The sequence below is a fragment of the Chiloscyllium punctatum genome, chromosome 15 (genome assembly GCF_047496795.1).
Source record: "Chiloscyllium punctatum isolate Juve2018m chromosome 15, sChiPun1.3, whole genome shotgun sequence".
Classification (NCBI taxonomy): domain Eukaryota; kingdom Metazoa; phylum Chordata; class Chondrichthyes; order Orectolobiformes; family Hemiscylliidae; genus Chiloscyllium; species Chiloscyllium punctatum.
Window position 1 is genome coordinate 72,004,809 of NC_092753.1, and position 26,721 is coordinate 72,031,529.

General features: G+C 41.3%; 1 protein-coding gene across 3 annotated transcripts in view; it reads left to right on the top strand.

Moving 5' to 3' along the window:
• The window catches only part of tbc1d23 (TBC1 domain family, member 23), an 81,530-nt gene that overhangs the window by 32,587 nt on the left and 22,222 nt on the right, over positions 1-26,721 (top strand). For all 3 annotated transcript variants that reach the window (XM_072585441.1, XM_072585439.1, XM_072585440.1), the window contains 3 exons: positions 4,722-4,846; positions 11,720-11,766; positions 23,988-24,091. In XM_072585441.1, coding sequence (XP_072441542.1) covers positions 4,722-4,846; positions 11,720-11,766; positions 23,988-24,091 — 276 coding nt within the window. The remainder of the gene's footprint in view (positions 1-4,721; positions 4,847-11,719; positions 11,767-23,987; positions 24,092-26,721) is intronic.

Here is a 26,721-nt window from a genome sequence, read left to right on the forward strand (position 1 = left end):
ATATATCCCTGGTGGAGGGGTCTTTTTGGAGGTGGCGGAAATGTCGGCGGATGATTTGGTTTATGCGAAGGTTGGTAGGGTGGAAGTTGAGCATCAGGGGCGTTCTGTCCTTGTTACGGTTGGAGGGGTGGGGTCTGAGGGCAGAGGGGCGGGATTTGAACGAGATGCGTTGGAGGGCATCTTTAACCACGTGGGAAGGGAAATTGCGGTCTCTAAAAAAGGAGGCTGCCTCACCCTTAACTATTTCTCCTTCGAATCCTCCCACTTCCTCCAGACCAAAGGGGTAGCTATGGGCACACGTATGAGCCCCAGCTATGCCTGTTTCTTTGTTGGCTACGTAGAGCAGTTGATCTTCCGTAATTACACCGGCACCACTCCCCACCTCTTCCACCGCTACATTGATGACTGCATTGGCGCCCCCTCCTGCTCCCGCAAAGAGGTTGAGCAATTCATCAACTTCACCAACACATTCCACCCTGACCTTTAAATTTACCTGGACCATCTCTGATACCTCCCTCCCCTTCCTGGACCTCTCCATCTCCATTAATGACGACCGACTTGACACTGACCTTTTTTACAAACCCACCGACTCCCACAGCTACCTGGATTATACCTCTTCCTACCCTACCTCTTGCAAAAATGCCATCCCGTATTCCCAATTCCTCCGCCTCCGCCCTATCTGCTCCCAGGAGGACCAGTTCCACCACAGAACACACCAGATGGCCTCCTCCTTTAGAGACCGCAATTTCCCTTCCCACGTTGTTAAAGATGCCCTCCAACGCATCTCGTCCACATCCCGCCGCTCCACCCTCAGACCCCACCCCTCCAACTGTAACAAGGACAGAATGCCCCTGGTGCTCACCTTCCACCCTCCCAACCTTCACATAAACCAAATCATCCGCCAACATTTCCACCACCTCCAAAAAGACCCCACCACCAGGGATATATTTCCTTCCCCACCCCTTTCCGCCTTCTGCAAAGACCGTTCCCTCCGTGACTACTTGGTCAGGTCCACGCCCCCTACAACCCACCCTCCCATCCTGGCACCTTCCCCTGCCAACACAGAAACTGTAAAACCTGCACCCACACCACCTCCCTCGCCTCTATCCAAGGCCCTAAAGGAGCCTTCCACATCCATCAAAGTTTTACCTGCACATCCACTAATATCATTTATTGGATCCGTTGCTCCTGATGTGGTCTCCTCTAGATTGGGGAGACTGGGCGCCTCCTAGCAGAGCGCTTTAGGGAACATCTCCAGGGCACCTGCACCAATCAACCACACTGCCCTGTGGCCCAACATTTCAACTCTCCCTCCCACTCTGCCGAGAACATGGAGGTCCTGGGCCTCCTTCACGCCGCTCCCTCACCACCAGACGCCTGGAGGAAGAATGCCTCATCTTCTGTCTCGGAACACTTCAACCCCAGGGCATCATTGTGGACTTCAACAGTTTCCTCATTTTCCCCCTTCCCCCCCACCTCACCCTAGTTCCAAACTTCCAGCTCGGCACTGTCCCCATGACTTGTCCTACCTGCCTATCTCCTTTTCCACCTATCCACTCCACCCTCTCCTCCCTGACCTATCACCTTCATCCCCTCCTCACTCACATATTGTACTCTGCTACTTTCTCCCCACCCCCACCCTCCTCTAGCTTATCTCTCCACACTTCAGGCTCTCTGCCTTTATTCCTGATGAAGGGCTTTTACCTGAAACATCGATTTTGCTGCTCCTTGGATGCTGCCTGAAGTGCTGTGCTCTTCCAGCACCACTAATCCATAATTCTTCAAAACGTCTGGACAGCTTTTGCTAAATAAACCAACCATGCAATTGTATCTCATGCTGGGCACTGTTCCAAATTTTGGAAGTGCAGGCTGGTTGAGTATGGTCAGTACCTTGCTTGATGTAACCAGCAGGTAAGATGTGCCATTTGATACAATCTTAGGTTGTAAGCCTACATGGCGTCATACACCACGTTAGTCGTTTGTGTGACTGGCAGAATGTCCTTTTGGCTTGATGGCAGCATCCAAATAGTGGTGACCACCACTTGTGTTACTACTGCATAGGAGCAGCATAAAACCACTAGTTTCACCTATTGCTCAAATTTTTAAGATATCTTAATTTGGGTTAGACTTGGCACTTTTTCAGGCCCAAAAATGACAGGCAGAAGCCAGTTCACAAATTTGGGAAATGAGCTGTGGAAGTAGTATAGAATCCCTACAGTATGGAAGCAGGTCAACACCAACCCTCTGAAGAGCATCTCACCCAGACTGTCCTTTCATTTTCCCCTCCTGCAATACCTGTAGCCCTGCATTTCCCATTGCTAATCCACCTAGCCTCCACATCTGTGGACATTATGGGCACTTTAGCATGGAGAATCCATCTGAACTGCAAACCTGTTGGACTGTGGGAGGAAACCAGAGCACCCACATGAAATGTATGCAGACAAGGGGAGAGTGTGCAAACTTCTTGCAGACAGGTAGCAATTATTTTACACGATTATATTTTATATTACTTTTATATGCCCATTCCACCATTAGTGAATAAATGGCTTGGTCTCTACTTATAAGATTATCAAGAAGACCAGTCTTATAGTATGTAGAATATTAGGAATGCCAACACAGGTAGGTTTGTGGTGGATAGTTGTAGAGAACCCCTTCTCACCTGAAGATATTGAGGAATGGAGCTCATGTGACAACGCTGTTTCAAAAGCGAAGTTGAGCATACAATTAGAATCCATTTAAGAATTTTCCTACATGTAACTGCAGATTCAACTATAGCTAACATATCTATATAAAAGATACAAACCCTCCAAACCGTAGGGCATGAGATGTTATTTCATCAAGCACACGTTCCATGGAACTCTTCAGAGATGATTTGAGCTGGGCCTACAGGGATCCCATGGCAAAACCACCTATTTGATCATGTGTTAAAACTGAATTCAACAACATGATTTACTGAGTTCAAAATTCAATGAATACTGTTTCTCACAATGGTAGCAGGTTTAGCTCACCATGATTATAGTGTATCTGTGCAAATGACCATCGTTTCGTTGAGTGATATATTTAACTATCAGTGACCACGAACCAGTGCATTCTTCATGGCAATGCATCTAATAATCAGTGCTGCTTGGTTGGCAAGTATACGTTCTCCTTTCATACAAGATAAATGTTATTTCCCTTTACTTTGGTCGGTCTTGTTAAGTATCCTGTTTAAAGCAGCATCTTTAAAACAGGAAATAGAAACAGGGAGAGGGTTAAGGTGGGAATTCCAGAGTTTAACAGCTTGGCAGCTGAAGGCATGATCACAAATGGTGGAGCAATTAAATCAGGAATGCTGAAAAATACACAGTCAGAAAATTGTAGCCCTGGAGGAACTGAGAGGTAGAGAGGAATGAAGGAATTTGAAACCAAGATGAGAGTTTTAAAATCAAGCCATTGTTGATCTGAGAACCAGTGTTGGTCAGCAAAAACAAAATAATGGGCAGCATGTTTCCTAACTACTATGTGCAACGTGGATGGTATATTGCAGGGCACATTGTTTAAGAATAACACATTGACATGTGCGAGCACACAGATCTTAAGAGAACATTGCTTCACTACAGACTATTATTTCCTGCCTGATACATTCCATTTGCTGTACAGTTGCATGTTAGATGGAACATTCATTCATCAATGTGATTGGGGCAATTGAGAATATGGACAGTAATGTTTTTAATGTATGCACGTTGAGAGTCAGAGGCCAACCAAAAGTTCATTGGAATAGTCAAACCTAGAGGTAACAGAAGCCTTGATGAAACCCAAGGTAGGGATAGAGCTGGCTACATTAAGCGATGGAAATAGGCCTGGGATGGCAAGGATAATTAGTTTAAATTTTTGTGTCAAACAGTCTGATCAGCTTGAGACAGTTATCAAGCAGAACAGTCAAAGCTGTGGCTGTGAAATGGTGTTTGCCATACATATCAAAGACAATGACGTCAATGTTCCTCATGTTTTTCTGGGGGAAATTGCTGCTCATTCAAAATGAGATGCCAAACCAGGGCTGACAGTTGCGCAAACAGTGCAGTTTTGCTTCTCGTAACTCCATTTTCATAGACTGATTTGTTTATATTTTACTCTTCACAATTTGGTACAGGCAGAGTATCCTATTAAACCCATCTCTTGGTGGTGAAGAAAGCAGAAATAAGACATTCTCAAGTGGCAGACTCACCTGCCTGCTTAGTAATGTAAGATGTAAAATGAAGCACCCTGTTCAACAAAATAAGGTTCATTTTAATTTTGAAGTTGCTCTTTGCTCCTATCCTTCTCATTCTCTCCCAATCTTCACTTCACACCTAGACATTAAAGCCTCCCGGCCCCTGCTCTCACTGTTGTTCCAAGTTGAGGATGTCTCCCTGCTCCCAGTACTGGCCTCTAAGCCCTGCCCCCACTCTGGTGCAGGTTTCTGTGAATATCCTACCTGAAGAGCTGACTAAACTGAGCAATGAAAAATAGAACTCTTCAGCAAAAAAAAAGCAAAATCTAGGAAAATTATGCTCTCTTCCTAGTTCAAATGATGGTTGAAATTATTTCTTTTATAATGCCATAAGCTAGTTAGCTATTATTCTTTTTGTAGGTTTTTAAAGCTATATTCCTGAAATATGGGTATCAATTGACATAAAACTGATTTTAAAATTTTACAAGTTTTAATTCATGAAACATTTGTGCTTTTATATCTTGTTTTAAAGGGAGCAAGCCTATTTGCTGGTTGTTGTACAGAAGATGTTGCCCAGCTGATGTGGGATGTGTATCTACAGCAAGCAGACGCTTTCCTAATTTTCTTTCTCATGTTAGTCATTCTAGTTAATGTAAAGTAAGTGTCTTTTTTGTATTTTTTTTTCCAATTCCAAGAATGTCAATTTAACATTTGCATCTTACATATTATGAATAGATAGTTAAATAATGTGGTTTTGCTCAGTTCATTTGATCGATCTAATTTTGATTTTCATATTTGTTTAAAAAGGCCTTTTATAAATTCCTTTTCTCTCATATTTTACTTACTATTTGTACTTAATTTAAAAAATTAGTAACTGTGCAAACATTCAGCTAAAATGTCATGTTACAAGGCTGACTTTTGCAGTTGAATCATCTTTTTCTATTCTTAAATCGCCTTAAAACTGAACCATGTAACTATTCAGTTATTGTGGTTCTGTTCGCCGAGCTGAAAATTTGTGCTGCAGACGTTTTGTCCCCTGTCTAGGTGACATCCTCAGTGCTTGGGAGCCTCCTGTGAAGCGCTTCTGTGATCTTTCCTCCGGCATTCGTCACCTAAACAGGGGACAAAATGTCTGCAATACCAATTCCCAGCTCGGCAAACAGAACCACAACAATGAGCACCCGATACAAATCTTTTCACAAGCTTTGAACTATTCAGTTAGTTGTCTTACCAGTTGATTGTTTCTTCATACTTAGATTTTTTGCTATCTTCCCCATCCACAACCTCTGCTCTCATTTCATCCACATGCAGTTCATTTGACCTGCTCCTATCCTCAACTTGTGGCCACTCAAATATTTTCTTCTGAACCTTAGACTGCTGATCTTTTATATGCCTCTCTTTGCTTATTTCCCTTTTTTTTTGGAACTGTTGTTATCAATTCTGTTCTCAAACCAGAATTACTTACCCATGACCCCTCTCTGTCACCTTTTCTCGCACATCATTCTGCTTAAACAGGACAATACTTCAGTACCTACAGTTGAACTCTTATTATGGTGGAAGGCACAAAACCTGGGAGATGGATTCAATTGTCTCAGTTCACAAGACTTGTTGAGATGATGGTTTTTCTGGAAAAACCCAGCAGATCTGGTAGCATCTGTGAAGAGAAATCACAGAAATTTCGGGTCTAGTGACTCTTCCTCAGAACCAATGGTAGCTAGGAGAATGTTGGTGTTTAAGTGGAAAGTTGCGCGGGGGGAGGGGGTAAGGAATAAACGATAGATGGGTATAGAGGCCAGACAGAACAGCAGCTGAACAAACAAAGGAGTGGATAATGATCTGGCTAGGAGGATGAACACTGTTAATGGAGACTGTTAGTGGCTAATCATGGGTAAAAGCAGTTAGTGGTAACAAGGCCTGGTGTGTGGGGGTGGGTCGTAGGACATAGGAGAGTTCAAGCCCTAAAGTTATTGAACTCTATATTGCGTCCACAGGGCTGCAGGGTCACCAGGCAGAAAATGAGATGTTCTTTCAGCTTATGCTGAGCTTCGCTGGAGCACTGTAGCAAATATGAGACAGAGATAGTGATCAGAAAGCAGGGAGGTGTTGAAGTGGCAGGCAACTAGAAGCTCAGGGTCACTTGTGCGAAGCGGTCACCCAGTCTACGCTTCATTTCTCCAATGTAGAGGAGACCACTGTCAGCAGCGAATGTATTAGACTAGATTGAGAAGTGCAAGCAAAGCACTGCTTCACCTAGAAGGTGTGTTTGAGCCCTTGGTTACTGAGGAAGGAGGAGGGAAATGGGCATGTGTTGCACTTTCAGCTATTGCAGGGGCAGGTGCAGTGGGGGGGATGTTGGAAGTGAAGGAAGAGTGAATCAGGGTGTCCCAGAGAGAATGGTCCTTGTGGAAGGTGGATAAGGGAAAATGTGTTTGCTGGTGGCATCTCAAGGTGGGGGGGGGGGTGGCAGAAATGGCAACTAATGATCTTCTGGATGTGAATACTGGTGGGATGGTAGGTAAGGACAAGGCTGCTGGAGGGAAGAGAGAGGGGGTGACGGCCAAGTTGCAGGCAATGGGCCAGACCCAGATGAGGGCCCTGTCAACAATGGTGCTGGGGAATCCTCGGTTGAGGTAGAAGGTGAACATTTCAGAGGCTTCCTTGTCAAAATCGGCAACGTCAGAACATGTAACAGAGACAGAGAAACTGGGAGACTGGCACTGTGCTCACAGGAAGCAGGTTGCAAGGATGTATCCTCCAGGTAGCTGTGGGAGTCAGTGGGTTGATATTGGATATTAGTGATGCTTTCTCTTGCCATGATTTCCTGTTATTCAGTCTCTCTTCTCCAGGCTGTTTTCACTTCACTGGAGGCACAAGCAATTGGTACACTATCTGCAAATTCTCACAGTTAGTGATTAAAGGCCAGACTGTTGAGAATAATACTGAAGAAGTTCAGTTTATTTCAAGTATTTTGCCATCTGCCCCTTGCACCAGTCCTGAGGGCTTCTGCTAGTATCATGCACACCTCAAGCTGTTCAACTACCCAGAGCCTATCAGATAATTATTGACAGGCATGCATACATGTTCACAATTCCGCAAGGCAATCATTAACTGCTTGCTGTTTGAATCTCTCTTTAAACACATAGGTGCTGGCTTGTCTGCAAACAGCTTTCCCCTATTGCATAATAGTGCAGTGTAGACATGATTTGCAGCAAGTTTCAGCAGTTTACTTTTCAAATGTGCAACAATTCGTTTCATGATCCTTAGGTTTAGACAAGTTCTTTTGTCATTTTAGTCAACAATCAAAAGTACAAAGATATCATCTTTACAGCTCAGACAAAACAGATAATGCAAAACTGCATGAGACCTCATGTTGCAATATTTGTAAGATTTTAACCTTGCTATCATCAAAAGCCTTGTCCATGTTTTATTTTTGGCCTCTGGAAGGGGATTTGGTATCTGTTGTATCACTCTTTTTATTGCTGACCTCAGCCGACTTCCTATCCACCAACACACTAAACTTAAAGTACTCTTCCTCAAGTCCCTTCAAGGCCATGCTGTACCTCTCATCTTGGGTTCCTTTTTGTTTGATCTGACCTTTTTATAACATCCTACTTCCCTTCATCCCATCATGCATGACAGATCATTCAACAGTACAACTCCATGCTCAATCTCTCTTTCTTGAAATGTTCTTTTCTATTGCTGCATTTAACATTTGGTGAAAATAACATGCCATTTATAGAGTTATAGAGATGTACAGCATGGAAACAGACCCTCCGGTCCAACCCGTCCATGCCGACCAGATATCCCAACCCAATCTAGTCCTACCTGCCAGCACCCAGCCCATATCCCTGCAAACCCTTCCTATTCATATACCCATCCAAGTGCCTCTAAAATGTTGCATTGTACCAGCCTCCACCACATCCTCAGGCAGCTCATTCCATACATGTACCACCCTCTGTGTGAAAAAGTTGCCCCTTAGGTCCCTTTTATATCTTTCCCCTCTCACCCTAAACCTATGCCCTCTAGTTCTGTACTCCCGCACCCCAGGGAAAGGGCTTTGTCTATTTATCTAATCCATGCCCCTCATGATTGTATAAACCTCTATAAGGTCACCCCTCAGCCTTCGACGCTGCAGGGAAAACAGCCCCAGCCTATTCAGCCTCTCCCTATAGCTCAATTCATCCAACCCTGGCAACATCCTTGTAAATCTTTTCTGAACCCTTTCAAGTTTCACAACATCCTGTGGGCATCTGTTTGTGTGGAGTTTGCACATTCTCCCTGTGTCTGCGTGGGTTTCCTCCGGGTGCTCCGATTTCCTCCCACAGTCCAAAAATGTGCAGGTTAGGTGAATTGGCCATGCTAAACTGCCCGTAGTGTTAGGTGAAGAGATAAACGTAGGGGAATGGGTCTGGGTGGATTGTGGGTTTGGCGGGTCGGTGTGGACTTGTTGGGCCAAAGGGCCTGTTTCCACACTGTAAATAATCTAATCTAATCCTTCTGCTAGGAAGGAGAACAGAATTGCATGCAATATTCCAAAAGTGGCCTAACCAGTGTCCTGTACAGTGGCAATATGACCTCCCAACTCCTATACTCAATGCTCTGACTAATAAAGGAAAGCATACCTTCACTATCCTATCTACCTGCGACTCCACTTTCAAGGAGCTATGAACTTGCACTCCAAGGTCTCTTTGTTCAGCAACACTCCCTAGGACCTTACCATTAAGTGTAGAAGTCCTGCTAAGATTTGCTTTCCCAAAATGCAGCACCTCTCATTTATCTGAATTAAATTCCATCTGTGACTTCTCAGCCTGTTGGCCCATCTTATCAAGTTCCTGTTGTATACTGAAGTAACCTCCTTCACTGTCCACTACACTTCCAATTTTGGTGTCATCTCCAAACTTACCAACTCTACCTCTTACGTTCACATCCAAATCATTTCTATAAATGACAAGAAGCGCTGTACCCAGCACCGATCCTTGTGGCACTGCACTGGTCACAGGCCTCCAGTCTGGAAAAGCAACCCTCCACCAGCATCCTCTGTCTTCTACCTTCAAGTCAGTTTTGTATTCAAATGGCTAATTCTCCTTATATTCCATGAGATCTAACCTTGCTAACCAGTCTATCATGAGCTACCTTGTCAAACGCCTTACTGAAGTCCATATAGATCACATCTACGGCTCTGCCCTCATCAGTCGTCTTTGTTACTTCTTCAAAAAACTCAATCAAGTTTGTGAGACATGATTTCCCACGCACAAAGCCATGTTGACTATCCCTAATCAGTCCTTGCCTTTCCAAATACATGGACATCTGTCCCTCAGGATTCCCTCCAACAACTTGCCCACCACTAACATCAGGGTCAGTGGTCTCTAGTTCCCTGGCTTGTCTTTACTACCTTTCTTAAATAATGGTACCACGTTAGCCAACCTCCAATCTTCTGGCACTTCACCTGTGACTATCGATGATACAAATATCTCAGCAAAGGGCCCAGCAATCACTTTCCTAGCTTCCTACAGTGTTCTAGAGTACACCTGATCAACTCCTGGGAATTTATCTACCTTTATGCATATGTCTTCCTTGTCCTTCCCATAGTAAACATTGATGCAAAGTACTCGTTTAGTATCTCGCCCCATCTCCTGCGGCTCCACACAAAGGCCTTCTTGCTGACCTTTGAGAGGCTCTATTCGCTCCCTGGTTACCCTTTTGTCCTTAATGTATTGTAAAAACCCTTTGATTCTCCCTAACCCTATTTGCCAAAGCTATCTCATGTCCCCTTTTGCCCTCCTGATTTCCCTCTTAAGTATACTCCTACTGCCTTTATACTCTCCTAAGAATTCACTCTCTTTCTCCTGTCTATACCTGACCTATGTTTCCTCCTTTTTCTTTAACCAAACCCTCAATGTCTTGAGTTATCCAGCATTCCCGACACCAACCAGCCTTTACTTTCATCATAACAGGAAAATACTGTCTCTGGACACTCATCTCATTTCTGAAGGCTTCCCATTTTCCAGTTGTCCCTTTTACCTGTGAACATCTGCACCCAATCAGCTTTTGAAAGTTCATCCCTAATACCATCAAAATTGGCTTTCCGCCAATTTAGAACTTCAACCTTTAGATCCAATCTATCCTTTTCCATCACTGTATTAAAACTAATAGAATTATGGTCCCTGGCCCCAAAGTGTTCCCCCACTGACAACTCAGTCACCTGCCCTGCCTTATTTCCCAAGAGTAGGTCAGGTTTTGCACCTTCTCTTGTATGTACATCGACATACTGATTAAGAATTTTTTTTTTGTGCACACTTAACAAATTCCTCTCCATCTAACCCCTTCACATTATGGCAGTCCCAGTCTATGTTTGGAAAGTTAAAATCCCTTGCCGTAACCACCTATTATTCTTACAGTTAACTGAAATCTACTTACAAATGTGTTTCTCAATTTTCCATTGGCTATTAGGGGTCTATAATAAATCCCAATAAGGTGATCATCCCTCTTATTTCTCAGTTCCACCCAAATAACATCCCTGGATATATTTCTGGGAATATCCTCCCTCCGTACAGCTGTAATGTTATCCTTTGTCAAAAACGCTACTCCCCCTCCTCTTGCCTCCCTTTCTATCCTTCCTGTAGTATTTGTAACCTGTAACATTAAGCTGCCAGTCCTGTCCATCCCTGAGCCACGTTTCTATAATTGCTATGATATCCCAGTCCCATGTTCCTAATCATGCCCTGAATTCATCTGCCTTCCCTGTTAGACCTCTTTGCATTGAAATAAGTGCAGTTTAATTTATCAGCCCTGCTTGTTCCTGCCTGCCCTGACTGTTTGTTTGACTTGCTTCAATACCGTTCGCTCATAATCCAGGAGTTCAGCCACTCGCTCATGCACTCAGATTGGTCACGGTCCACTTTCAGTTGATCAAAGCTGAGCCCAGCAGGCAATTGCAGACTATAATATAGTTGTTTATTATGCCAGTATTTGATTAGCATTGTGGTGGTAAATTGCAGCCTATATCCAATTTGTTTGTGTTTGCTTTTGCTACATGTAAATAAAAGCTCGTCTTTGGAATTGTCTCGTTACTTGCCTGTATGTAGTGGACAATGACAAGTTGGGGGCCTGCAGCAGGTACTAGAGACAGAGTAGCGGTATATTAGAGAGGGTTGTTAAATGGGCCATTGCTAATGTCACGTTACCTGTGTTCTTTGGTAATTAAACAGCAATGAGGATGAGAATGGGGTTGTGTGTGCAAGGGAGTCAGCGAACAGCAAGGTTTTGTGGCTGCTGTGCTTAAACATGGGTTTTCAGATTACACCAAACGCAAAGTAGGGAAACTCAGCATGTTTGACAGTATCAGTGCAGAGAGAAAACTAATTAATGTTTTAAATTTGGTATGACTCTTCAGAACCTTTTTCAGTCTAATTGGATCATTTGTGAACTGAATACCAAGTGATTTCTGATCTTGAAGATCCCTTTCATGTATATTTTCAGTACTTTGTGTTTAATCCAAGAACAAAAATACATCTGTCCTTTTTTCCCCAGAGAATTTATATTGTCTCAAGAGGCAGAATGTAAGGAAAACCTCATTCGTAAGTATACCATTCCTGGAATAATTTCCTTTTCTTTCCAATTGAAGTTGCATGTATTGTTTTTAATGAAGAATTCTTAAATACCCCATGTTCATTGTTATAAATACTTAACCCCCACAAAGAAACGAACACAATATTGTCATCTCAACTACAGAAAATGGATGAAATGATCATTCTTGGTCAATATTTAGGCTAGATGTTTAGCACATAATTTTGAAATTGTTCTCACTAATTGACAGAAGATATAGTTGACTTATTTTGTCCATCTTTTCAGAAAGGTGTAATTAAGGCTAATTAAATTTGAGAAGACCTTTTGAATTCTCTTATTGAACCTTCTATCTTACCTATCTGAGCTAATGTTGAACAAATAAGTGTCAAAAGTAATGTGTTTGAACATGTTTCAATTTAAACATCAACTCTTTTAAGCATTTTCCATTTAAATATATATATATAACTTGAAAATCTTGTCTCACAAATCGGAAATTTTGAAATGGTATAATGTCTGAATCAGAAAGATAAAACTTGAAATCTTGAAACTTCAACAATCCAACGGCTGCATTCCTTTCCAGCTGCCATTTCTATCTTAGAGTGAGCATATAGACGTTTTGATAACATTTGTACTAAAAATCTGTTTGAAATAGTGTTTGTTGACACCAACAACTGAGGAACAATGTACGTGCGCTCATTTGGGAATGCACGTGTCGAAACACTGATATTATCACAAATACTTTACACGTGACATCAGGTACAAATGTATTACTGTGCATGCACAGGGAAGAATGTGATTTTAAAATTTTGAAACCCTCTGAGCTAAGGGAAGAGGGCCCAAAGTGGGGTGGGAGCAACAAGGAGTACTCCGGAGTTGGGAGGATGGGATGAGATGCGACGAGGAAAGCTCAGGAGCTAGGATGTCCTCTCCATACTTTCCCAAACCCCCACTCTTCCCTCTGCTCCTTCCCAGATTCCCAATTTCTTCCCTCCCTCCCAGATTCCCAATTTCTTCCCTCCCTCCCTCTCCCCTTCTCCTCCTGATAACACTTCCTCCTTGTTACCTGCCTCAGTCCTGATCTCTTACCTCCAGTCCCCCTGAAATCTGCACATGTGATTTAAAGCAGTGAATATTGCATACATTGATGTCAGCAAGCATAGATTTAATTTCTAAAGAGCACAGGATTTGCTTATCATTGCATGTAGCTTGTCACTCTCATGAGGGTACCACACTGGAAATTGAGCCCTGCTATTCCTAGAGTTGTCGCAAAAGCTTTAGCGAAGTACACAGAATTCCCAAATTTAGCTGTCTTTTTAAAACTAACAACAGAAACCAGATTGTGGTACTTAACAAGAATGACTTTGTTTTGTAATAAATTGGTTCCAGTTATAGCTGATCAACTACAAGCTGTTGACATACTGTAACTCTATGACTTAAAGTTCTAACCTCCTTATTAAACTTTAGAGTGACATGGTGGCTCAGTAGTTAGCACTGCTGCCTCACAGTGCAGGAACCTGGGCTCAATTCCAACCTTGGATGACTGACTGACTGACTGTCTACATCAGCTTTTGCCGTATCTGTGTGGGTTTCCTCCAAATGCTTCCGGTTTCCCCTCGGAGTCCAAAGATGTGCAGGTTCGGTGAATTGGCCATGCTGAATTGTCCATGGTGTTCAGGGATGTCTAGGTTAGGTACATTAGTCAGGAAAATGTTAGACTAATAGGGTGGGGGAATGGGTCTGGATGGGAGGGTCGGTGTGGAGTTGTAGAGATGCTATGACTAACTTCCTCGACAAACACATGTAGATAGACACAGACTGACACCCAAAACATTGGTGATATAATGGAGAGAAAAACTGAGAAAGCAGCTAATGGTCTTCGTCCACAGGGTTCACTGCGATGACCTTTTGGTTTGCCAGGACCTGTTGATCTTCGATCTGTTTTCTCCAGGAACTTTCACTTGATTTCAGTATGCACAGAGCTTCTGGTTCACAATTAGTCTCTAGCTTAAAAGCCACAGCTTGCATCAAGTGATGAGGGAAAATAAACTGGCTTTCTTCATGCTTATGTTTTTATTTTACTGCAGAAACCATCTCCCTTTTTGAAGATCTTTGGTTATATAGTTGGTAGACAGAAGGCCTTTGTCATTAACAATTGCTATTTGATGCTGCTGACTTTCACTTTACAAAGGACACTACAGCGTAGTACAATCCCTTTGGCCCTCAATATTGCGCCGACCTGTGAAACTAATCTGAAGCCCATCTAACGTACGCCATTCCATTATCATCCATATGTTTATCCAATGACCATTTAAATGCCCTTAAATTTGGCAAGTCTACTACTGTTGCAGCCAGGGCATTCCACACCCTTACTACTGAGTAAAGAACCTACCTCTGACATCTGTCCTATATCTATCACTCCTCAATTAAAGCTATGTCCCCTTGTGCTAGTCATCACCATCCGAGGAAATAGTCTCTCACTGTCCACTCTAATCCTCTGATCATCTTGTATATCAATATTAAGTTGCCTCTCAACCTCCTTCGCTCTAACAAAAACAACCTCCAGTCCCTCAGCCTTTCCTCATAAGACCTTCCCTCCATACCAGGCAGCATCCTGGTAAATCTTTCCACATCCTTCTTATAATGCAGCGAACAAAATTGTACACAATACTCCAAATGTGGCAGCACCAGAGTTTTGTACAGCTACGATATCAGCTCGTGGCCCAAAACTGAATCCCTTGATCAATAAAAGCTAACACGCTGTATGCCGCCTTAACAGCACTATCAGCCTGGGTGGCAACCTTCAGGGATCTATGTACCTGGACACTGAGATCTTACCATTAGCCCAGTACTCTTTATTCCTGTTGCTCCTTCCAAAGTGAATCACCTCACACTTTTCTGCATTAAACTCCACTCCCAGCCCAGCTATGCAGCTTATCTATGTCCCTCTGTAAAACCTGCAACATCCTTCAACACTGTCCACAACTCGTGGATACTGGATTAGTGGTGCTGGAAGAGCACAGCAGTTCAGGCAGCATCCAACGAGCAGCAAAATCGACGTTTCGGGCAAAAGTCCTTCATCAGGACAACTCTTCCAACCATGGTGTCATCCACAAATTTACTAACCCATCTTTCTATGCCTTCATCCAGGTCACAAATAAAAATGACAAACAGCAGATCCCAGGCCCCAAAACAGATCCTTGCAGTACACCGTTAGTACTTGAACCCCAGGATGAACATTTCCCATCAACCACCACCCTTTGCTGCCTTTCAGCTAGTCAATTTCTGATCCAAACTGCCAAAGCATCCTCAATCCAATGCCTCTGTATTTTGTTCAATTGCCTACTCTGGGGAACCTTATCAAAAGCTTGACTGAAATCCATATACACCACATCAACAGCATTACATCATCCACCTGTTTGGTCACCTTCTCAAATAACTCAGTAATGTTTGTGAGGCACGACCTACCCTTCACAAAACCATGTTGACTATCTCTAATCAGCTTATTCCCTTCTAGATGATTGTAAATCCTCTCTCTTATAACCTTTTCCAACACTTTACCCACAACCGAAGTAAGGCTCACTGGTCTATAATTACCAGGGTCGTCTCTACTCCCCTTCTTGAACAAGGGGACAACATTTGCTATCCTCCAGTCTTCTGGTACTATTCCTGTAGACAATGACGACATAAAGATCAAAACCAAAGGCTCAGCAATCTCCTCCCTAATTTTCCAGAGAATTCTAGGATAAATCCCATCCAGCTCAGGGGACTTACCTATTTTCACGCTTTCCAGAATTACTAACACCACCTCCTTATGAACCTCAGTTCTATCTAGTCTCATAGCCTGCCTCACAGTATTCTCCTCGACAACATTGTCTTTTTCCTTTGTAAATACTGATACAAACTATTCATTTAGTATCTCTCCTATCTCCTCTGACTCCACACACAACTTCCCGCCACTATCCTTGACAGGCCCTAATCTTACTCTAGTCATTGTTTTATTCCTGACATACCCTAGAGGAAACTTTAGGGTTTTCCTTGATCCTCCCTGCCAAAGACTTCTCATGTTCCCTCCTGACTCTTCTTAGCTCTCTTTTTAGGTCTTTCCTGGCTAACTTGTTACTCTCAAGTGCCTTAACTGAGCCCTCACTTCTCATCTTTACATAAGTCGCCTTTTTCCTCTTGACAACAGATTCCATTTCTTTAGTAAACCACGGTTCCCTCATTTGACCACTTCCTCCCTCCCCAACAGGTACATACCTATCAAGGACATGCAGTAGCTATTCATTGAACAAGCTCCACATTTCAATTGTGCCCATCTCCTGCAGTTTCCTTTCTAACCTTAGCCCATAGTACCTCGAGATGAATTTTCATCAAACATCCTTTCTGTCACCATAATACTATCCTTGACTAACAATGCAATACCTCCCCCTCTTTTACCACCTTTCCTGTTCTTGCTGAAATATCTAAGCCCTAGAAGCTATAACAATCATTCCTATTCCTGCTCTATCTATGTCACCAAAATGGCCACAACGTTGAAGTCCAGGTACTGCTAACCCATGCTGCAGGTTCACCCACCCTATTCTGGATACTCCTGGCGTTGAAGTAGACGCACTTCAAAGCACCTTCCTGCCTGCAGGTACACTCTTGCAATCTTGAAACCTTATTTACGACCTCACTAGTCTAAACCTCCTGTACACTGGAGCTGCTATTCAGGTTCTTATCCCCCTGTTGAATTAGTTTAAACCGTCCTAAAGAGTATTAGTAAATTTAACAAGAGCCCCCCCTCCAAGACATTGGTACCCCCTCTGTTTCAGGTGTAGACCATCCCATTTGTAGAGGTCCCACCTACCCCAATTGTCCAAGTATCTGAACTCCTCCTGCACAATCCCTGCAGCCATGTGTTCAACTCCCCCCTCTCTCCCTATTCTTTGCCTCACTAGCACGTGGCACAGGCAACAAACCAGAGATGACAGCTGTGTTTGTTCCAACTCTAAGCATTGTGTATACTTCCAGGTGCAACTAAACTTGCCCAATGGTTAACAAGAAGCAGAATAAACAGTACTTAGAATAAGTGCTGGTAACTTTTAAAGAATGACACAAACCCTTGCACATCCTTTTGTTTTTAAGCACACCTTTTCCCATTTTGTTGCACAACCAAAGATAAGGAAAATACCAAGATACAATCTGTATAAGCTTATTTTCTTTGCTTGGTTTTTGTTAACTCTTTACATTACAGTCAGGCTTGATCAAACATATTGTGTGCATTTGTCCTGCTTTTAGATGTCAAAAGAACTCCCGTAATGTATTTTCCTGGTTTTATTTCCTGATTTTACAAATTAGTTATTGATTCATTCACAATAGAAATGTAAATTTGGAATATACTTCACTTTAGTATGTGAGAGCAAGATGGGGGCCATGGATTCTAACTAATAAGAAGAAAATTTAGAATGAATACTGAGAAATTCTTTGCAAATCTAGTGATTCATTGAAGGAAATGACTTCCAAGTAGTGTAATGGACTTGAAATTCCTGGAGAAGCCTGTTGCTACAGTGAAGAGAATTTGGTGCCGTCTTCGATGGGTTTATTATTATGGACCTAATGACCTTTCTTCTGCTCTACTATTTTGTGACATAATGTTTTTTCTGGTCCTGTTTAAATACAGCCTAATAGAGCATCATACTCAAACTTTGCCACTTCTGTGTGCATGTACAGAATTGTCTATTCTTAATTCTGTTTTCAATCATTAATATAACCATTGAAGATTAACTTTAAAACAATTCAATGGATCAGTGTTATCAGCATTTAGTTTTCACCCTTCGTTACCTTTTAAAAAGCTAGTAATGTGCTATTTTCTTGCACTATTGATGTCAGTTTATGCAATTGAGTGATTTTGTAGCCCAAATGTTGCAGAGTTAATATTCCTTAATATTAATGAAGGAATCTCTTATAGGCCAAATTGGGTACAGCATGCCATAGGGGTGGCATGGTGGCTCAGTGGTCGGCACTGCTGCCTCACAGTGCCAGTGACCCCGGGTTCGATTCCAGCCTCGAGCAACCTTGTGGAGTTTGCACATTCTCCTTATGTTTGTATGGGTTTCCTCCGGGTGCTCAGGTTTCCTCCCACAGTTCAAAGATCTGCAGGTTAGGTGGATTGGCCATGCTAAATTGCCCATAGTGTCCATGGATGTGCAGGCTAGATGGGTTAGTGCATGGGAAATGCAGGGCTACAGGGATAGGGTAGGGGGTTGGGTCTGGGTGGGATGCTCTTCAGAGGGTCAGTATGGGCTCAATCGGCCAAATGACCTGCTTCCACACTGCGGGAATTCTATGATTCTTTCAGAAAAAAAATCATAGAACAGTTGTGAATTGTGACAACTCAATAAACTGCCATGTTTGAACTATTTGAACTTTAGTTTCTGGATTGTTCATCCATACCTCTGGGCCACATGTCCAGCAATGTTACTATGTAGTACCATATCCAAGCAACTGAGACCTTAACTGCCAAGGTACTGCTCATAATTGATTTTTTTTTTTCACGAGGAATCATCAATGGCTAATCAAATAACAAAATTAAAACCACAAAGCAATAACATCACCAATGCGTGGGAGAGACATCACCTCTGAAACTCTGATGTACTACATGAAAGGACTGCAAGATTTCTCCTTTGGGCATTGTTGCCCTCAAGATTGCCAACAACCTGCCCCTTCCTGTGTTCCACCTCTCTATCAAGCCAGGCAAAATTGCCTTAAATATTAAGAAGATTTCTAAATTCTATTTCAATTTTGATAATATATAGATACCAATGTACAACACTGAATTCCACACTGTCACAAAATGCATGTTTAACCTTCGTGATTGTGTATTGCTTAAGGAGAATATTGGAAAGAAGGAATTTTATTACTAGCAATGTAAGTTTAACTACTTAAGCCACATTGTTCAAGCTTTCAAAATGAGGTTTGCAGCAAAACTTTTAGGTGTAGCTGAAGCTCAGTTTAGGCTATTTCTTAGTCAAACCACAATGGCATAACATTCCCTTCCACTTTAGGAAAATAAATATATATGGTAACTGCTTATGTAAACCATAATGCAGTATATTATGGAACTAAAAAAGCAAGTAGAGAGAATATGTTTGTCATTTGAATAATTTAGAAATGAGAAATTACTTTCTCTTTCTGCTCAATATCTTTGTAAGAATTCTCCATTTTCATTAGCTTAAAATATTTTGATTATACTTTCTCAGTAACATTTTTAACATTTATCATCTACTCAGGGTAGGGGATTTTAATGGTAAGAAATTGAAATCTTGCCACCAACATGTTCAGTGTCAGCATAATCAGATTAAGGGTTAAAATATTATCTAATTTATTACAGCAATATGCTTTGCCCCATTTTCCAAAGGGGGCTTTTGCACTATTGTGACACAGTTTTTGTTTTCAATTTCCCAAACTAGTCACTTGTCCTGTGACTTCTGGAATAAGATGCAAATTTGTGCCAAACTAATTGCTTAGTCTTTTTTTCAAATAGTATTTGTTTGGCCTGAGGCTGCCCAGACTCATTTCATGTGTATTTCTTACAGTCAACAGTCAGAAGACTTTTGTCTGACTATGCTGAATTTATGCACTGGCTCCAAAGATGAAAAGCTTGTGTGCTACTTTTTCTCCCGCCTAAACTTTCTAATTGGCTCCTTATATCACTTTGGATTATTGTTTTAAAAAACAGGCAAGTTTAAAACAATCAAAGAATTTGCATATATCTAGAATGTTAATTTGATGCACCAATGATTTACAAGTAATATTTGTTCTGAAAGGAGTTATCCATTCAAAATTAACTTTGACTTGATCCTTGTTGAACCTCAAGGTGTTGGAAATAGTGGGGCTGATTTCCTTGACTTCTGTGGCTAGTGAGCTAATTGTTTCCTTTGTGCAAAAGGTAATAAGAAATGGATAGCTAAACCTTGAGTTCTTGTAATGCTCCTTTGAAAAGTTGCTGATTGGAGAATTTGGAAAGGTTGGTCTCCATTAAAGTAGGCATTGAATGGTTGGAGCTATTTAAGTCCAATTGGGGGCAGTCTTTGCCTTCCTGCTGTCCAGCACATATATCCATATTGTTATGGCCTACTTCTCAACCCTCTACAATTACCAAGGCCCTTAAAATATGGTATTACATTCCATGTATAGATCCAGTTCTCAATTGTGATCTCTTAGCTCCTTCCATCAACAAGCTGTATTTCTGATTGTTGATCCTACTGCATCTAATAATCTTTATTTTGGAATAGATTTAAGGGCTTTTTAACTTGCCTGTATTACAGCTGTGAAGGAAACCATTGACTTTAAGAAAACAAAACACTCAGCAATCTGGTTTATGACACACTTAAGTGCCTCTTAAAGCAGATCTTACTGTGCAAGATCACAATTTGAAAATAATCTTTAAGAAATTACTTATAATGCATTACCTTAAAATATTATTTGACCATAACATTTAAATGTAAACCATTAAACACCAGCATCGCAATTGTTCTTGGATAAACAAGTTCTTCAACCATTTTAAAGAAAGCAAAACAAAACTGATGCCTTTTCTTGTGCTATTTAGATTAGATTAGATTAGATTACTTTACAGTGTGGAAACAGGTCCTTCGGCCCAACAAGTCCACACCGCCCCGCCGAAGCACAACCCACCCATACCCCTAACCGAACACTACGGGCAATTTAGCATGGCCAATTCACCTGACCTGCACATCTTTGGACTGTGGGAGGAAACCGGAGCATCCGGAGGAAACCCATGCAGACACTGGGAGAATGTGCAAACTCCACACAGTCAGTCGCCTGAGGCAGGAATTGAACCCAGGTCTCTGGCGCTGTGAGGCAGCAGTGCTAACCACTGTGCCACCGTGCCACCCAAATCTTCACTTTCTATCTGTATCTTCCCTGTCATCCATAAGCCCCAATGACTGCTTCATTAGGCTTAATCCTGTCAGCACAAGGACATGCTGCTGCTTCCTCAATTGAGTCTATTTCTGTGCACTTTCTTTTTGTTTATAACATTGCCAGTCCTTTTCTCTGTTGTCACCTTGATAAGAATCCCTGTCTCTACTACCTTGAGCCTCATGTTTTGCACTGGTCTTGTAGCCAATCTTCACCATTTCCACCTTCCTTGCAGCAGTTCATTCAGAATACCATATGTCATGTTACCTGCTTAGAGCTGACCAGTCTGTACTCTACTGCCATGTTATGGACATAGAAGCAGTGTTAAGTCTGGAGCCTACTCTACCGTTCTAGATCAAGGTGAATCATCTACCCTAATGCCACATAGCTATTTCACTGGCAAATTGTTGACAAGGTTATCGGTGGCGTGATATTTTAGATATCCTGTTCCTTGGTCTTGTTGTTGGGAGATTGTGTGGTGTCATCCAATTTTGATTTGAATAAAACAAATCCTGTTATTTTCTTAATGATAAAAAAAATCAAGACCTGTGGAGGAACAAAGGGATTTAAGTCTCTGTTTCCAAAAGCGAGTGCACACATGCAAAAAATAATGAGACGAACTAAAGGAATGTTAACTTTATCCCAAGAGAAGTCAAGAACTACATAAATAAGGTGATGCCACAATTGTACAGACCCTTGGTTAAACCTTAAGAAGAACTGCATTCAGTTTTCAGCATGTGACCTTAGGAGCAAAATGTTGACTTTTGAGGATGCACAGCACCAATGCAACTAAAAGGTGAAGAGCAAGGGTTGAAGCATGATAATTTGGTTTAATTTCTGCCTTACAATGATTCCTTATACTGTAAAGAAAGCAACATATGGCACTTCATTTGGACAAAGAAGTAGGTGAAAAATGCTCAGTCTTGTTACTCCATGCTACAGAAATTGATTTTATTTAATGGTTTACTTTGAAAAATAAAATCTACAACACAAATGTCCCCAAGCTAACATACTGTTATGAATAAATCATGATTTACTATGCTAGCTTATATTCTGAATTTTTTTCAAGTTTGTGCTTCACGTAATGGCATAATTAACTGCAGTAGCTGTCACTTTAAAGTATTTCAGAGTAAATTGTTTGGAGAACATCTGATCCAAAATTCCATGTTGATTTGATTCCTCTTTCTTTGAATAATAGAATGAATGATTTGTTACAGAAGTGTTTAAAAATTGCCTGGAGATTGTTTGTTTATTCTTCATTGGTACAATAGTTTATTGTATACTTTTTGTTTTGATGGGTTTTTTGATTTACTGCTGTTTCATTGTCAAGCATTTGTTGACAAGGTTATCATTGGCATGATGTCCAAGATGATTTTGCTTGTTCTATCCATTTTGCCATAATCTAATAACTAGGCCCTTTGAGGCAAAGGCAAATCTAATGGACTGAGAGGAAGGTGATCCTGTGTTTTCATTTTCACCTTGATTAATAGTTTTCCTTGTTTTCTTTAAAGTAACATTGTGAATTGAAATTATTGGCATATTGTATGTAAATATTATAACTGAGCCCTGAAGCTTAACATAAGGAGATCAGCAAAAGAAACAGGAAATGAAATGATTGTGCATATTGGAACATTGAGCAGCGATTATGCTGTTAGAAGAATGATAGAACCGTTTCTAAGTGGGGAACATACACACAACTGCAGAAAGGTTCAAGAAATGCATATAAATTAAGTGGTAAGAGCTTTCTATTTGGTTTGCATGAATAAATAATGAAATTTCCTTACCCATTGCAGAGAGACAAATCAATATTTTCCTTTGTCTGCACTTACAACTGCATTTAGGTCAAACAAAACTGCAGATGCTGGAGATCTGAACCAATCAAAAACAAGTATTGCTGAAGAGTCTCAGCAGTATTGGCGGTATCTGTGAAGAGAAACAGAGTTAGCTGTGTTCACTGACCCTTCAGAACTAAAAGCAACTAGGAAAAGGCGGTATTTATGTTGATGGGAGCATGGAATAGGGAGTGCGCAAATGGGTGGATACAGAGCCCAGCATGAGAGAAATGCAGTCTCCTCTATATTGGGGAGACAAAACACAGACTGGTAGAACGCTTTGTAGAACATTGCGTTCTGTGTTGCATGGTACTTCAACACACCACTGTGTTCGCATGCTATTATTTCTATCTCAGACTAGCTGCAATGCTGTAGTTCAGCTCAGTGCAAGGTGGAGGAACAATGTCTCAAGTTCCACTTGGGAACCTTACAAACTTAAGGATTCAATATTGAGTTTAACAATTTCAGAGCATGAACACCAACTTCCTTACCCATTACCGATCCCCACGACTCCTTGTCTTGTCATGAAGTAGGTTGCTTTCAGCAAAGGCAGCCCAGGTCCAACTACTCAATCTCCATTATTACCTATCCAGCTTCTCTTCCTGGCTTACTATTAACAATCACTTTGCCTGCCTAACCTTATAGGTACAGACAGAAAACAAATGTCCCTATCCCCTCTTCTCTTTTTCCCCCTTCCCCTTCTCTTCCCCCCCCCCCCCACATCTCCCCTCTCCCTTCCAGTCTCTCTCCCCCCCCCCCCACCCCCACACCTCCCCTCTCCCTTCCAGTCTCTCCCACCCCCCCCCACCCCCACACCTCTTTTGCCCCTCTCCCATCTCCTTCCTTCCTTCCCCCAAATCCCTTCATTGTAAGTCTTGCATTTTCTTAGCTGCTTCTACTTCTGAAGGAAGATCACTGATCTGAAAATTAAAACTGTTTTCTCTCCACAGATGCTGCCAGACTTGTTAGCTTCTCCAGCAATTTTTTTTTTGTCCTGAATGTATATAGTTTATTGCACTGTTTTCCAGTCGGCTATTTCGAACCTTGCTTGTTCTTCCTTTTCAGGGGAAAAAACCTTCATTGATTGAAAAAAATACTTTTGAGAAATTAAATAATTTTAATATCTGTTTTGAACTGTGTGTCCTCCCTGTTAATTATTTCTTTTGTGACCGTGCAGCTAACAAGATGCATGTGTGGCAAAAATAATGCATATGTGTAAATATTGTTTGCCAAGTACAAACCATAAACATCTGGGTATTTCAGTGTACAATGTTGTAAATTATATTTGAAATCAGTGCAAAACTTTGTTTACCTGTTTGTTCCTCCCCCTTCAAAGGATGTTGGGCCTTTACCACTGCATAGTCTAATCTCTGATTCCAAGTAAGGAGATTACTAAAGCAATAAATATAATTGTCTTATTTTACAAAGCACTGTTTGTCAGCGTGTGTTTAAACTTGGTGCAAATGTTTGTATTTCAGGATTTCTTGAACATGTTCCATGCAACCTGGAGATTGAAGATATAGAGGATCTCTATTCATTGGCACTGTATTATTATGCCCGAACACCTGCTTCTTTTAGAAAGGTACTTCTATTTCTGAAGCACAAAAACATTAATCTTTTAATTTTGATTCACATGTAGCAACTAAACATATGATCAAGAGTCCGATTAGGCAGAATCTTTTTAAAAAGAAATGTATGACTTGTTTTTGAAAATTTGTAGTAATAAAAATTTGAATTAATATCAAATGCCAACTGAAATAATAAAATATGTCTATTTAAAATATATACCAAGACAGGAATATTTGTCTGCCTTCTGTTCTAAAAACAGTGAACATGGAAGGTGTCTTCCATTGTGAAAAGAAAAACAAATGCAAGAATTTCAGACAGTGTAATTGGGATAGTGGTGAATGTTGTTATTTAAAACCTTGCTGTGCCAATTCTGACAACTAATTTGACATGCTGATATAGGCAGGTGACTTTGTCTTTTTCTCTTCTTCATCCTTAAAGAAGATCATGTTCATCATCTGGCAGTTTGATAGGTTTGCAGTGGGTATGTAGGTACCTGCTAAGGAACCTGAAGGTAATGATGAAAATAGAACAGGGTGCCACAGATTGAATTTTGAATAAGGCGCTGGCTTTGGATTTCCTTTCTTTGCACCTTTCTGCCTGTGATATGTGCTTGCTTTAGAAGGAGGCAGCAACTATTTTCGTTTGACCCCAAGAGGTTTAACACTTGGGATGAATTTCTTGCTAGATTTGAAATCAGCATCAAAGTTGATATAAATGAAAGATTCAAAATGTCCTTGTAGTGCTTCCTTTGCACCCCATAAACACATTTGCTTTATGACCAGTCCAACTCAGTTGTGACTTGTTGAATCCTGACATTGCCAACTCAGGTGAGCACTTCAGTGTCTTTCTTTTTAAAAATGTTCTGCCATCTGATGTTCAAGGGCTTCCAAAGGCAGCTTAAGTGGAAGTGGTTAACTTTTTTCGCATGACACTCCTACAATGTCCACATCTTTCCCGCCAACAACAGACTGGACAGAATAATTATTCCCCCTTTCTGTTTGCAAGGCAGACTAACTCTGCCTCAATCTCAGACTGATGGTCAATGTCTGAAGAAGACTACACTTGGTTTTACAATTCTTGCATGTGACTCACCGACAATCTAGGCAACATCGAGGTGGTGTGCCTTGAAGATAAGTGAACTTATTCACTCCTGAACATGAGCTGAAACCTTCTTGGGTTCAAGATGGGGCTTTCCTGCAGACTGGTACATTATTTCAGTTTATTTAAGGCTGAAGTTGTCACATGAATTGAAGAACAGTCCATTCTATGTTACAGGTTACACTCTGACTCATTGTTATTAGCAAACAGTAAACAGTAAATGACAATGTATTCCCTCAGAGACCTTGATCTTTGTCTGGAGTTGTCTCCAATTTGAGCACCTTCCAATCCATGCAATTTCTGATTTTGATGCCATGATAAGTATCATGAAGGCATTTAAGAACATGGAGAGAAGGAATAAAAATGCTGAAGATGAATGGTGCTAGTGTGCAATGCTGATTTAATTCCATTAGCTACTAGGGATGGATCAGAAGACTCAATGCCATCCAAGATACGAGCCAGCATGCTGTCATGGAACTGTCGAAATGTACTGTTGTATTACTGTGACAGGTTGCATAAGGATGCATGAACAAGGTCTGGGATAAGTCTCCTTTGTATTGTGACAGCTAAGAATGGTACTTCAGGAAATAGCCATGCATCTGCTTCCCATGACTTGTGTGACATAGCATTGGAGCATTATATGTGGGTTAGCTTGCTGTCTGTGGTTATGCTTGAACTAATAATGGCATAAATGGTATTTGCCTTCCTTATACTTGCCAGTTGCAAAGGAGCATTGACTGTTGTCAAGATCAAAGTAGCCTCTAATAGCATTGTTGAAATACAATTGTTAGATTTCACTGGGTAGCATGCTGAAAATAGAGTCACACTAATCTCAGGAAATCATTTCTATTCATCACACAAGTGAAAATATTTTAATGAGTATGCAGAATTCCCCAATTTACCTGTCCTTTTAGACAAGGTTGACAAAACATGGACCAGATTTGTATATTTAACAAGAGTTACTACCTATAATAAAAAAGTACACTAACTACTCACAAATAATTATGAAGCACTGGCATATAACTAACAAAACTCTAATGCCCATATAAATTGTCCCTCTATAAATTGTGCACATAGGCATGGATGAGAAAAAATACACAGACCTTATGGTCAGAGGGAGAGACTGGGAAAGCAATTCAGGAGTTCCTGTTCACAGGATTTACAATGAGGATTCTTGTGTGGGTTAGAATGTTGCTTCTTGGCCTGCCTTCAGATGCATTAATTTGTTTATAGGATGCACAATTTACACTTGCATTTCTCTGACTTGCTAATTAGAAGTCACTTCGAACAACCGCTAAAGGAAAAGTAAACAGTTTTCTTCAAGCTTGATGTGTTATTTAATGCAGAAGACAGCTTCTGAGTTTGAGAGTATCCAATGCTTCCTCTCCAACTTGTTTTTGGTCCCATGCTTTTCAGCTGTCTGGGATCTAACCTCAGTTGTTGGCAGTTAGAAGTCCTTTGGCCTCTGAACTAGTGAGCAGTTATGACGACAATCCGCTACTTGTTGCCAGCAGAATCTCTTTGTATACTGTCATTGGCTCCAAC